At 33.9% G+C, this 15661-nt stretch overlaps 1 protein-coding gene and 1 long non-coding RNA gene across 2 annotated transcripts; one reads left to right on the top strand and one right to left on the bottom strand.

Annotated features, from left to right (window-relative positions):
- The first annotated feature begins 1193 nt into the window (after positions 1-1193).
- On the top strand, positions 1194-7398 carry LOC114728504 (terpene synthase 10-like). Its single transcript, XM_028915421.1, has 7 exons — positions 1194-1471; positions 1608-1869; positions 1965-2343; positions 2547-2765; positions 2938-3076; positions 6675-6920; positions 7021-7398. Exons 1-7 carry the CDS (start codon positions 1244-1246, stop codon positions 7309-7311), a joined length of 1764 nt encoding a protein of 587 aa, XP_028771254.1. The 5' UTR covers positions 1194-1243; the 3' UTR covers positions 7312-7398.
- LOC114728505 (uncharacterized) lies at positions 3416-5905 on the bottom strand. The gene is made up of 2 exons (XR_003738671.1): positions 5802-5905; positions 3416-3779 (listed from the first exon to the last, which is right to left on the bottom strand). It is a non-coding gene; the product is annotated as an uncharacterized LOC114728505 (long non-coding RNA).
- Positions 7399-15661: the final 8263 nt, after the last annotated feature.

A 15661-nucleotide genomic window follows, 5' to 3' on the forward strand; every position in this document is an offset into this window, starting at 1 on the left:
TTCTGAGCACGTACAATTATTTGGCCACAAATATCATGATGACCACAACCATGGCCACCAAATATTAAATCAACGTGTTAACTTATGATTTGGAACTTCTATATCCCAACGTTAGTTTAATGTTTTAAGTTTTCTTGTGTATTTAAACTTTGATTTCATTTGTGGCTTCAACACAATAACTTGTAGCTAAATTATTGAATTGTTACATGTCGGCCCACAAGGAAATTTTTTTTCACATATTCTCCAAGTGGTGGATTAATTAAGGAATAAAGAAAGAGTAATGCGAGAATGCTACTTTGATGTCAACACTTTCGTCCCAATTTCCATACTGAGTAGAAAATTATAATACTTATTGTACTATAAATTTGTATTATATTCTTTTAATTTTATTTATAAGTGATTTTTAACTATTTTATTAAAAAAAATTTAAATTTTATTAATTATATCATAAAATTTAATAACCTTTTAACTTTACTTTGATATAATATATAGACTTTGAAAAAAAACAATAGTTCATACAACAATAAATTAATGATGAAATTGTACACTCACATCAAAAGCTTAATATAAATAGGACAAAAAAGTTCTTTCCAACTTATAAATATAAGAAGTGTTGTTCAAATAAAATTGAAGAAATTGATGAAAAACAATAATTATTTTGTATATAAAAATAATACAATAAAATTGTGGCAATAAAACATGGTCCGCCACCGCCACCCCGGATTACAAATTTTTTTTTTTTCTTTGGGTTTTCGTGATGGTCAGAAATTCCGGTAAAGGTTAAAACAGCAGTAATGGATTTAAAGGATCCACACCAAATATACATGGGGAACTGGGATTCCCTTTGTCCCCAGAACATCGCAAAAGACAGTAGAACTAAATAGAAGCTTTTCCTCTTCACCCCAAAGCCTCTCGGCAAATTTCCCTCGCTTTCAAATAGAAATCACTTGAAAACCAAAATTCTTCAACCTTCAAGTCATTTTCTTTCTGCTTTTTTTTTCCCTTGCCAATGCGATATATGTCACTTTCTTTCTCTAATGCATACTTACCCACTTGTTGATTTATGCAGTGGTAATCATTATATGTGCACATTTTTACTGTAGCAAATGTAAAAATCATAGACCTAATATAAAAAAAGAGCAATGGCTTCCACAGAACATTGCAAGAAACAAAAACGAAGGAAGAATTGAGTTTATAAGCTTTTTGCTCTCCCTTCCTCCCTCCCTCCCAAGCCAAGCCAATAATGGCTCTCCCTCAGTTCCTCTTACTTTCAAACACTGCTCACTTCAAATACAAAATCTTTCCATCACTTTCAACAATGAAGAGCTCTTGTGTTCCTTCTTCAATCCAATGCAAGGCTTCTTCGGTTATCACTTCTGATCAGAACAATACTTCTCGTCTATATACAAACTATTTCCAACCCTCAATTTGGAACCACGACTATATCCAGTCATTAACAAGTGACTTTTTGGTAAGATTTATTTTATAATATTCGTACTCACTTGGCTCTTCGTGATATTATTTCCTTGTTTTATGGGTATTGCGTGTGTGTGTGTTATATAACGTTTATAACTCGTTAACAATGAGAAGATATGAACTTTTTACAGGAAAAATCATATGCAGAAGAAACTGATCGGCTGAAAGAAGAAGTAAGAATAATGCTCTTGAAGTTGGAAAATCCTATGGATCAACTTGAGCTTATTGATATCTTGCAAAGACTTGGAGTGGATCATCATTTTGGCCTTGAAATAAGCAACATCATAGAGAGTGTTTATAAAAGTAAGGACACATTAAAGAGGAACAACAATTTATATGTCACGGCTCTTGAATTCAGACTCTTTAGACAACATGGCTATGATGTGTCATCAGGTATCTGTTTGATCCTCAAATTAGTAAGTTGTGTTAAGAATATACTTGTCTTTATATACCATTTAACATTTTTTTATTTGCATGTGTGTCTCTAGAGGTATTTAAAGGATTTCTAGATGATAAGGGCAACTTCCCTTCTGGCCTTTCGGTTGATATAAAGGGGATGCTTTCATTGTATGAAGCCTCATTTCTTTCAATGGAAGGTGAAATAATACTTGATGAAGCTAGAAATTTAAGCTCAACTTATCTCAAAGAGTTTATCCATCATAATAAGGAAGAAAATGAGACATCACTCTTGGTTAACCATGCTCTAGAGCTTCCACTACATTGGAGGATATCAAGATTGGAAGCTCGATGGTTCATCGATGTTTATGAAAAAAGACAGCATATGAACCCTGCTTTGGTTAAGCTTGCTAAATTGGATTTCAACATTTTACAAGCCAAATACCAAGAAGACTTGAAAAATACATCAAGGTATATATGTATGAAAATAATCATGCTTTTTCAGACTTGGAATCTTTCACTATTCTCTAGTTTACAACTCTTTATTCCTTGGTTTTCAATATATTGGAGGGAAATTCAATTTTATTTCTGTTTCGTCTCAAACATTATACCTCGTTTTGCTATTGCAAATTAAGAAGTTTGTTAAGGAATTTTAATGGGTTTTCAATGTAAAGATGGTGGAAAAGAATTGGACTTGGAGAAAAGTTGAGCTTTTCAAGGGACAGAATGGTGGAAAACTACGTGTGGACAGTGGCATTTGCTGAGGAATCACACTTTGGATATTATAGAACAGTTGCAACAAAGGTTAACGCATTCATAACTACAATCGATGATATTTATGATGTCCATGGAGAACTAGAAGAGTTAGAAATATTCACACAAGTCATTGACAGGTTAGCACTTTGATTATTACCACCTTCAGTCCTAAATATAAGAGATAATTTGTAGTACAAACTATCTCTTATATTTAGGACCTGAACTAGTACCTTTTTATTAAATACATACACTTTAATTTCTCTCATTGTAAATTGTAATTATCTTAACATGTTGATCAATATTTTGTAGATGGGATATCAATGCCATCGATTTTCTTCCAGGGTACATGAAAATATGCTTCCTTGCACTTTATAATTTTGTCATTCAAGTGGCTTTTGACATCCTTAAAGAGAATGGACAAAACATCATTCCACACCTGAAGAAAGTGGTATGCTTTGATTCAATTCATTAAACTTCACTAATCGTAGTGATTATTGTAACACCTTATCTTTCCATACCATTAGGGTTATTTTAAATGACTTCAAATCACTAAAAGGCAGCTTTCATCCTAGAAATGTTTGCTTTCTTTTGAAAACATTTCCTAAACATAGGGTTTGATCCTATTTAAGAAATAAGATTTTCTGAAAAATTTTAAACTTTTCAAACTTACTTTCAGTTAAGCCTATTTAATGATTCAAGTACTTGATTTAACTTTTTTATAAAACTGGTAAAGTTATCTTGAGACCCAAACTCTAACATTGTCAAGGCCCCATACTTAGCAAACAAGTCAACATAAAAATTCTTCTACTTGAGCAACTTCTCTGTCCCTCGGCACTATGCATACGCTTGCCCTTACATAATAAGATAAGTAAATATATTTAGCTATTATTACCTCTACTTTACCACTATACAACCATCAGAACAGATGGCACTCACCTACTACTCACCTGCTGCTGGCTACAATAGCCATTGCTTTCCTCTTTACAGCCCACATTCTCTTTACATAATTAAATATATTTATATGCAAAATTATAGCCATACATGGCTACCAAATATTATAACTATAAAGCAACAAAATAATATTTATATAATAACCACTAAAAACGTCTTTGGAGTCTCCGCCTTCAGATCTTCCCTATGAGCTTGCCTTCCTTTAAGGAACTTGCTCTTACTGTTGATACATGGGAGAAAAGGGGGTGAGATTCAGAGGAATTAGTAGTAAAACATCAACTCAATATAAAATATGCAATGATAATGAATTAAGCATATAAATAGCCAATATAATTCAGAACAACACCTTACAAGCAAATACACATGGCCACGACACCAGCTCAAGTGAGGATATTACATGTTCAAAGACGTACATGGCAAATAAACATGCAAGCAACCAAGCAAAAGCTATATAAGAGTCAATAAGTTTCACTACCTTTTATCTCTTCTTCCAAGTTAACTCCTCTTGCTTGAACTTCTTTATTTTGCTTCCTCCTTTGTTTTGTTAACAATTATCAAATCCTATAATTCATAATACATTTATGGGAACAAATTAATACCTAACTTGGGTACATTACCATCTCTATTAACATCCCCAAACTCTATCTCTTTCATTTAGCCTTTCGCTAAGATCCTTTATCTTAATTTTTACTTACTTGGAAATTCGTCCCTCATGCCTAACCTATGCAATAGGGCATAAAGAATTCATTTCTGAGCTTGGACTTACAAAATTTCAGCTTCTTTTTATCCAAACAGTGGCTGAACAAAAACAGGGGAGAAGTACTCCTATATTCAAATTACATCGTTACCATATCTCGTGTAGAAGCCTTTAAACATGACTATGTTTATATTATTATAGAGCTTTAAAGCAGTAGCTATTTTCATTCATAAAGTCATGAAAATTACCAATTAGTAGACATCCATCATCAACCATTTTCATAGCACACAAACAACTCAACTATTGTCTCATTTGAACACTTTATCCTCCTCTAAACTTTTGAATGGCTTTGCAATTTTAATCTGAATTTTTCCAGCTGATTTAAAATCAGGTGTCCAAATCCAAGTTTTGCAGGCATTTTTTCCCATACATCATACCAATGGTATACAATGCAAGTCCATTGGCTTTTGGTACCATTTTGCTCCCTTCAAAATTCGGATAGCCTTTCATGTTAAATCTGAAAGTTATTTTTCCAGATTTTCCAAAAAGTATTCTCTTCAAGAAAAGCTCAACATTCAACCACATTTTATGTATCTTCTAGATGCATATATATACTTCATTTCAATTCCTTATAACCTGGGTACATTATGGTTATTTAAAAACAACAACTTCGCTGAGACCGTGGCTCCAAAATTTCAAATGGCAACCCATACTAACAACAAAAAAATTCAGCTTCAAGAACAAGCTTTAAACCTTCATCTTAAAGTCTGTAGGCATGATTTAAACATTTAACAATTATGCAGCATTTAAAGACATTAGCCAGCAAAATCTAAATTCGTTTCTGCTTTCATAGTATCCCTTTAGAGCTTTGAAAGTCATACATCCGCACAGCACGCATATACATTATATACTTAAGCATTTAAGTACTTTTATATTATCTCCATAAGAAAACCAGACAGAGCCCTGCCGCAAGAGAAGCTGCGAATTTGAACCCATCATTCTTACAGCAATATTCCACATGCAAGACCATCCTCCACTACACCCCCAAGCCTCGGTCACACACACATATTTATATTTACATTCACGAAACTTTGATTATAATATCGAGCTCCCAAGTGCAATAACAGCAAGTGTGAAGCATCTTCAAACATTGAACTTCTTTTCTCATCAAATCTGACACAACACACACACTCAACAAAGAACCCCATGCCATTCAAACTAGAAATAGCAACATCGACCCTTAACCTTCAACATGCAGAACCGGACGCTATCTTCATGGGTTAATAACCCCTGTTTGCGACACACAAGACAGAGACAGAGGGGGACATGCAACCAAGAAAACATGCTTCTTCTAGCCTTTTATCAGTGAACCCAGCGACCATAATCAGAGCAAAGCAAGCTTAGTTCGATTATTCCCTTGTTCCTTAACTTCTCTCTATAAAAAAGATTTTCATCCCCAAAAATCTCACCAAAAAAACGCAGCTACAGAAGAAAATGAGGGTGGAATGGTGCTTAGGAGGCTTACCTTGATCAAGATCGCCGGTCGCATGCAAAGAAAATAGTCTCTGATTAACTTTTTCTTCTTCCTCGCTCCCTCTTGCCTCACTCGGTCTCTCCCTCTAATTTCTCTGGTCCGAATCGAGATGAAGGAGAGAATGAAGCTTCAGATGAATTAAATGAGTGGAGGTGTCGAAAAGACCATTTTACACCTCTAACCTTTCTTGTTTCAATTTCATCCTTTCACTAAATTTCTGAAATCATAGAATAAATCCAAAATTTTTTCCACAATGTCCTGTGTGGATTTTCCTTCTCCATTAAATTCTTTGATCCATAAAATGATTTCTCTAAGCATTTCAGGTCATACATCAATTCCTAACTATTTTTTTTTAATTTTTTTAAAAAATAGCCCTTAATTTCATAAATTAATCCTCAATACTTTATAAGGATATTCTTCCTTAATTAGCTTCTTCACCTCACAAAATACTTATCCTAAAAATCTTGGCTCAAAAATTGAATTCTAACTATTTTTCCTTGAATTTTTGGAAAAATAGGCACTTATCTCCAGAAATTAACTTTAAAATTATTTAAGCCATATTTAGGTAATTAAACCTCTTCATAAATTTTCTAAATACTCAAAACAATATTCCGTAATGTCTTCCCAAATTTCCTTAGGCATTAAATAATTTTAATAATTATTTCTCCTTAAAATTTTACCAGAAAATAGGCTTCTTAACCAATAAAGTAATTTTGAGGCTCTAATCCTTAAAATAATTCCTTTGAACCTCATAATTCCTTAATAGCCTATTTTCTTCATCTTTAAATTTTGGGATGTTGCAATTATATTCTCTTATTTCAAATGTTAATTATATTTTCCTTCTTTGTTTTTTTTTTTTTTCAGTGGGCCGATCTTTGTAAATCATATTTGACTGAGGCAAAATGGTTACGTAATGGGCATCAACCAAGCCTGCAAGAGTATCTAGAAAATGCTTGGATTTCAAGTAGTGCACCTGTCATACTTGTTCACGCTTTTATGGTACTTTCTAACACAAGCTTTTCAAACCCAGTCTGCTTAGAAGACTATTATGACCTTATTCATTCTTCATCAATCATTTTACGCCTTACCAATGACCTGGGAACGTCTAAGGTATCATGAAAATCTCCTTTCAATTATTTAACTAACTATTTCGGAATTTCATGAAATATGATATTAATTGTTTTATCACATTATCTTACTGTTTTTGTAGCGTGAAAAGGAAACAGGTGATATAGCTAAATCAGTTGAGTGCTACATGAATGAAACTGGGGCTTCTGAAGCTGATGCTCAAAGGCATATAAACTCATTGATATATGAAACATGGAAGAAGATGAATAAAGAAGCTACCAACTGTCCAGACTTCAAGAGTTTCATTGAAGTTGCTTTGAACGTTGGAAGAATGTCACTATGCATGTACCAGCATGGAGATGCCCATAGCATTCAAGACCTTGTGACTAAGAACAGTATTATGTCGTTACTTTTCCAGCCCATTATTGTATGAACTTGCTTTGATTGACCGAGTGAAAAAAGTGCACCGGTCTACCCTTGATAGATAAACCCAAACCACTATAAGTGAGGCACACATATAAATAAGGAAAAGCATGGATAAGATGCCGTTTCTATTTTTTATTGTCATTTACTGCATTGGAAGAAGTCATTACAACCTGCTTCATTGTTATAGTAATTATCGCTTTAACCTGGACGCCATTCTTCCTCTAGAAGGATAATGGGATCCAAACTATGGAGGCGAGGTGTGAGAGTATGAATTGCATTTTATCTCAGATCAATGATACTCAATCTTATATGCTCGATGAACTTTTATACAATCAAATAAAAACAAATAGATTCTGAAAAAGGGTTGCTATCTTATAAATATAAAATAAAATATAAAAAAACCCACACGCCTATCTTGTGATAGGTATCATTGGATTATTTTCAAAATTAAAGTTCATATATTCTAATTTAATTAGACAAAAGTATATTCTTTATAAGTCACAAGATCAAAAACTACAATTACAGAGAGCTACCGAAATAATCAAACAAAGAAAAACATGTTAGAAAGAGGATAATTGAGTTGTTAGTTAGGTGAGATTGGCCTATATAAAAGGTCTAATGTGATGTGTTTAGAGTAGAATGTGGTATCCTCACCAATCAGAGGGAGGATGACTTGGGTCTCCCTCCTTAGTCACAATAGTTTTGGATTGTTGGTTAATCTCTCAAGTGAGGGATTTGATTAGCCTTAAGAGGATTCTTATTCTTTGTTCATCAATAATGATACTTAGTATTTTTTTTTTATTCTCATTACTTGACATGATATCATGAGTAGGTAAATATTTGGGCCAAAAATATCGAAGCCCATGAAGGTGATTCTTGTTTTGCCACCATAGCTGAGTGATCCAATTGTTCTGTCTGCCAATAGTTTCAAACGCTGCATTTTGAGGATTCTTTGAGCAACACCTTTCTTGTTTTGCCGCTGTCAAAGCTTCCTTTTGAGATTTGTCCCTATCATCTTTTTGTTTCTTATCGCCGTCGTTGAAGTGTGCATCAGGATGAGGGGCGGAGCACAGTGACCTATCATCCCCGTCAAAGGTCACCGTTTCATGTTTCATTCCTGCAGAGTCTTCACCAGCTTCCTTTCCCCCATCTTGTCGTCGTAATCTTCATTCGGTCATGGCCATACCATTCGTCATGAATGGCCCTGTTGAACATCATCGTCATAAAGAAGCACAAAGATCGATCCAAGAAGGCGTCATTCTTGCGTTGTTGGTGTTTGACCGGTTAGTTCTTCATCTTTCTCACCTTTCCCCCCAGTCTTCACCGTCGACCACATCTGATTCACCCTTCAAGCCACGACTGTACATGTGTATGTCATCGACCAAAGTGTCATAGAAGGATGTGGTTGTGGCCTCGCCTCTAATTTTGGCTTTCTGATCTTGTTCCGCCGAAGGCATTTGATGGCCCTTGAGTTCGTGTCTCCCTCGGCGGATTGATGCATCAAGATCATTCTTTCTTCGATGATATACCTATACTCTTCTCCTATTAAATTGAAGTCTGCAATCTCACCTTATGCTTGTGTCGCTATAATGTGGTAGCTGAACATTGATTCAAGAATGAGATTCTTTGTTCATCTTTTCAAGATTTTAAAAGATCCATTAAAATATGGTAAATCACCAAGAGTGATGGGTGAGCATCTACAATCCTTGTCCCTCTCTAATGACTCGAATGGGGTAATCAAAAGTGATAGTATTGGCCTAAGTTTTTAGCGTTGGCGAATTTATTTTGGTCTTGGAGTCACTTGAACTATGCAAGCTAAGATAAAGAAACTACAGAAGAGGTTTAATTAATTTCTTACAGCATCATTGATGATTTACCTCTCTCAGTCATTGATTTGTAGATTTGCTTTGACTTTAATTGCTTGACCACCATGAATGTTCTTATATACCCAAGGCTAAAATCACAGTTTAATAAGTTGTCCTGGACTATAGTATTTTGTGGGTTCTACAGCACTATGGTATATATAGATTTCTTTGGCATTTACCCATGAGCTTCGTGAGGTACAGGGGAGAAGAAATTATTAGAGCATGTTACCACCCAATGATATGTTGATTATGTTCAAGAACTTTATTTCTTGCAAGGCTAGTTTGAGCACCAATTACTGGCTCCATTTACACCACCACAGTTCCTAGTTTGGGGTCTAGGCAATTATTTCATCAGTCCGAGTCATTAAGATGAGGTTTTGAGAAGAAAAGGGTTTCCACTATAGTATGTTATAAGAGAACTTGCTAGAAGTCCTATTATATGTGAAAGACAATCAACTTACGTTCTTGTTCCAAAGCAAATTGATGAGGTATTCACAAAGCTATGAACACGTGCAGTTTGAATTGGTGAGTCAATTGGGGCGTTAGACAGTGGGCTTTAGCAAGTATATATTCAATGGCTTTTCGCATCATGAGCAAATGGTTGAAGAATTGGTTTTATGCTATGTTTGTTTGTTTCTTCATAAAAGACTCGCAGCTGGTTAGTGATAACTTGCTTTGGAAACTATGCAAGAAATATGGTCAATGCTTGGGTGGGACTTCAATAAATGAGCCAATAATAGTAGCTGAAAACAATTTCCTCTACCTCCAAATTCAAACATGTCTGAAGAGAATCAACAAAGTAGATGTTGGGAAGAGTACTCTAACATCATGTTGTTTTGCATATTGAAATTGCAAGTTCACTTCACATATAGGTGTGTTAGGAGAGTGTCTTGGCACCAAAAGAAGGAGGGTAACATGGTCCTCACCTCAAGTATTACTCTCAAAGTTTGAGGGTTTGTTATCCTGTTGTTTAACAAATTGTTTGACAAGTTGAAAGGTTTTATTCTCTTCACCTTCATGGTTTGTGTTTGTCAAGTTGATCACTTTAGTTAAAAGGTGTTCAACTTGAGGGGGCATGTTAGAGAGAGGATAATTGAGTTATTAGTTAGGTGAGATAGGCCTATATAAAGGGTCTAATGTGATGTATTTAGAGTAGGATGTGTTATCTCACCGATGAGAGAGAGGATAACTTGGGTCTCTCTCCTTAGTCTCAATAGTTTTGGTTTGTTGGTTAATCTCTCAAGTGAGCGATTTGATTAACCCTAAGAGGGTTCTTATACTTTGTTCATCAATAATGATACTTCGTATTTTTTCATTCTCATTACTTAACAAAACAAATACAATAATGTAATTAATTAGGAAGCTTTTGTTCCGGAAGCCTGCTTCTTGTTCCTTAGGAGGCCTAAGGAATAGTGCACACCAAAGTTCGTACTCTTCCCTAGTCACTTTTAATGTGGGGTAGCCGTCATCTTCATCATCTATCTGGATTTGATCATTTTCCTCTATTCCAGAGTTGAAATATCCTTTTAAATACTCCGTATAGTCACTCCAAGCATCGTCGAAGACTCTACTCCCCTTCCAGTCACTTGAGAATAGCGCTGGAACTGTTCCCATTAGCTTTTCCTTGACCGAGTCTATTTTATCCGTCGCATGGTTTTCGGACTCTGTTACCTTTGCTTGTTCAGAGGAAGTTGCTTGCTCTTTGTTGGGTTTTTTGAATTTTTTCTGTCTTCTATTTGTCAAATCACCGTCATCCGGTACTCCAACTCCATCATTCTCAGAGAGAGCATTTGCCATTTTCTACTGGAACGAAGTGCTTAGACGGGCGTAAACCCTGGAATGAGGTCATCCACTAGTGTAGCTGAATCATATTCGACGCCTTCTTTAACCACAAAGGATGGTAGAAAAGAACGCCTCATTCTTCAACCTGAAATTTTTTCTCCACTGAAATTTCAGCTTTTTTCAATTTTCAATGGGAGAAAGTTAAAAACTCCTTTCTCTCCAAAGTTAACACCAAGTGTGTCAATTCTTCTCGTTCATGAGGGTTGAATGGTGGGACAACATTTTTCCCTTAGAAAGTAGAAACATAGCAGAGATGACGTCGTTTAGCAATAAGTATAAACGCATCTCTTGCTTGTTTTAAATAAAATGATATGCAGTGAAAGATGAGCTATTAGTGCTCATCTCCCACTGAACAGGAAAACTGATTCCGCGCAACGCGTGGCCAGAATAATGTCTTTTTAAAAAAATTGAAAATGTATATAATTTATATATATATATATATATATGTGTGTGTGTATCAATGATTAAAGAATCAGACCAGATTAAATGGTCAAATTAATAGAACTATTGACTAGACTTGTTAACGATTTGATTTGGATCGAAAGAACCATTTTCATAATTGAGTCGAGTTGGATCAGAGTTGACTCATCATTGATCTAACCTATAATTGAACCAAGAACCAGTTTAGTTTTTGAAAAAACAGATAGTTTTATGGTATAAAAAATGCTGAAAATATTTAATAAAAAACTATTGACAAAAAACAAACCCTAAAAAAGTCCAACATATTTTAGGTCACTTGGTAGCCATATGATGTTATTATATTGAAAACTTCATATATTGTAATGTTATTATACTAATAATTAAACTTATTGTAAATTTATTATATATATATACATACACACATATAATTATTTTTTATTTAGTTATTATGTCATCGATCCAATCACTACAAAAAAACTGACCTTCAGCGATAACTTTTAGCGTAATAATCAAACTCGCCACTGAAAGAAAGTGACTTTCATTAATGATTTCAAAACGTGACCACTGAAAGTTTGAGTTTTAGTGGTGACTTTAATTGTCGCCGCATAAAGTGTGACTTTTAGTAGCGACTTTTAGAGTCACCACTAAAAGTACAGCTTTTTATAACAAGTATAAAAATGTTTTACAATTATATACTATATACATATAAAAATGTTTTTAATTGTTCTACCAATTTGATAGGCAAAGTTTAATATGTTGCATGTATGTATGCATATGTATGTGTATATGTATGTGTTTTGTTGCTCCAATTTCTTTACTCTCACACATAAGGAAGATATATTAGGTCATGTAAAAAATAGTCTCTTACACCTTAATCAAGATATTTTTATGGACAAGATTAGAGGTATAATTGGGAAAGGGTCTCTCCTCTCCCCTTTCCATCATCTTCCCTCCTATTCTTTTTCTAACTATTAGATCAATGTTTCAAAAGTTTAGATTTTAATTAAAATTATTATTAAAAGTTAAATTACAAGACTAAATAAATAATAAAACACAAAATTAATTTCAAAAATTTACAAGTGATAGAAAGAAAGACTTTCAGCTACGATTTCAATTATTATCGTAAAAAGTCACACCTTTAGTGGTAAAGTCTGAGTTTCAGTAGTGTTTTTTATTGTCACTGCTGAAAATCACACTTTTAGCATGACTTTTAATGTGACTTTTTATAATACTTTTTTTCTTACTGACAATGTAATTTTTTTTTTGCTGAAATTTAATGTTTAACATCTCAAAACATTAAATTTATTGTTTTATTATGGAAAAAAAAAAATAACGTAGAGTATTCCATTTTCATAAGATTTATGGCTAAATCAATACTTTAATTAAAATGTATTTATGTGTTTTGCTACGTATGTGTATTTATGTATGTATTTATGTGCTTTGTTACTCCAATTTCTTCATTCCCACACATTAGGAAGAAGAGAAGATATATTAGTTCATATAAAATTTTCATTTTCTCCTATACCTCAATCAATATATTATTATGAATAAAATTAGAGATGTAATTAGGAAGTGTTAATAAATTGTAATAGCTTAAATTTATTTATGTATTTTTATGTAATATTATGATCATTATTTTATAAGCCATTAAATCTCAGCTGTTTTATAATTAATATGAGGATTCAATTCTTTTTTAATACTATCTTAAAATATATTATCTTGAAATATGAATATAAATATAAACATAACATGGGAATGAGATGTGGAGAAAGAAAAGGAGAAAAAAAAGATGAGTAAAGGATCCATGTTCTTTCCCAATTTTACTATAATATATAATTTAATGTGAATTTATATTTAAAAATTTAAAATAATAAAAAATGATAAGATAATGTAAAATTTTTTCAATAAAAATTTAAAAATTATATAATTAACTAGAAGAAAAATAAATTTTCAAATAAAAAATTATTAATTTGATATATTAATTTCTAACGTAACATTTATAGTTAAATTATTAATTGATATATTCCATAAATATAAATATAATATAAATAAAAATAAATTTAAATTAATAGTATTATACTAATTATATCCATATTTTAATTTTTTTAAAAAAAGACTGTTATAAATATTACTCATTATTAATTAATATTATATTTTATGACTTGTTATATATTGAAATGAATATAAATGTTACGTTGATATTTATATATTAATATTATATGTATTTATACTACATGTATTAAAATATTTTTATATATAATGATTAATGTATATAGATATATGTGTTTGTTATTGTTAAGAGAATAAGTTGTTATTTCTTTATGTTGCGAGCCTCAAGTATTACGGACCTGTGCATATAAATAGGGGGTCCAATTCATTATTCTCCTTCGTACCATTCAGTGGCTTCGGCCCAATATCAATAAGAGTGAATATTCAGAATATCAGTCTTTACATGGTATCCAGAGCACGACTGATCAGGTTGGCATAACAAGAGCCCAGTTCTTGGTAATCCATGACCGCCGCATAGACTCTAACTTTCTCCTAGACAGTGTTGTCTAAGGAATGCGTCTGCTTCGCTGAAACGAGGAGTTCTTATTTTCAATCAGTTGAAGCCCTAATTAGTTCTTGTTACCGTGATCATCTTCCTCCATCTTCTTTTTTGGGACCTGCGATTCATGATTCTTAGCAATGATCATTCTGCAATTCTTCCTCTTTGTTAGTCATGGGAAAGGACAATGAAGTCTCCTCAAATCCCAGTCTGTCTATAGATTTCACGCACCCCTTGTATTTACACCCGTTTGACAACCAATCGATCAATCTTGTTGCTCAAGTGCTACGAGGAATCAAAAATTATGAGGTTTGGAGTCGCTCGATGAGGCTTACCTTGTTCGCTAGGAACAAAATCGGATTCATCGACAAAACATGTGTGCATGATGATCAAGATCCCAAGCTTCGTGGTCTCTGGGATTGCTATACGCCACTGTGCTGTCTTGGTTGGTTAATTCGGTCGATAAACAGATTGCTACTAGTATTGTTTTCTTTGATAGTGCACAAGCAGTATGGTTGGATTTGAAGGAAATTAAGATTCCATAAGGCTGATGGTTTGTGGGTCTTTACTCTTCACAAGGCTATTAGTTCTCTCACTCAAGGTCTAATGAGCATTTCTGTTTACTATACAAAAATGAAGGATCTTTGGGATGAATTCGACGCACTTATGCCATTACATGCGTGCAAATGCGAGACCGCACAAGAATACAACAAGATGATACAACAGCAAAGACTCCTCGAGTTCCTCACTGGTTTAAACGACAACTATCATCAAGCCAGGACCCAAATCCTACTTCAGTCTCCTCTCCCCACAGTTAATCAGGCCTATATGATGATATGCCAAGACGAGTCCCAGCAGCATATATCTTCTCAGGTTCCTAATTCCTCTCCTGATGGAGTGACAATGGCTACAAGAGGGGGTAGGCAAGGAAGAGGAAGAGGTAGAGGAAGGTCACCTGAAGAGTGCTCTCATTGTCACCAAAAGGGGCATAGGAGGGAAAATTGTTACCACATCGTTGGGTTCCCTCCAAACTTTAAAGGAAGACAGTCTCAAGCCTCACCACCTAATCTCACCAGTGCCACTGCATCAACTGGTCCACCATCGGCTAAGATATTGATCACTCAAGAGCAATATGACCAGATCCTCAAGCTGCTTAGGAAGGAACAAGACAACATAGTCATGACTGCTTCTGACTATGTGGAGGAGACCATTTCAGGTGCGGTCAATGCCATTCCTAAATCTTTCTATGAATCTCATTTGATTCTTGATTCTGGTGCTACGTGTCATATAGTTAAAAATATAAACATGTTTGACACAATATAAAAGTACTCAGGACCTCTTAGATTAATTAAGGTACCAAATGGAGATAGAATGATAGTTACACATGTAGGTACTGTCCGCGTACTTGACATTGTTATCTTGACAGATATTTATTATGCTATTGGTTGCTGCTATAACTTATTTTCTGTATCAAGACTAACTACAAACAATGAATTTGTTGTCTCCTTTTATTCTGACTATGCTGCGTTGCAGGGCATCTTTCATGGCATGACCAGGAAGATTGGTAAACCTCATAGTGGGTTTTATATCATAGAAAGAATTAATAAAGTGGATATAGTCATGAGTGCTTCAGCTAAACAGATACAAACCATCTGGCATAATAGATTAGGACATGCTTCCAT

Source organism: Neltuma alba, unplaced genomic scaffold (assembly GCF_004799145.2).
Source record: "Neltuma alba isolate B1F8T4 unplaced genomic scaffold, ASM479914v2 tig00012537_pilon, whole genome shotgun sequence".
Taxonomy (NCBI): domain Eukaryota; kingdom Viridiplantae; phylum Streptophyta; class Magnoliopsida; order Fabales; family Fabaceae; genus Neltuma; species Neltuma alba.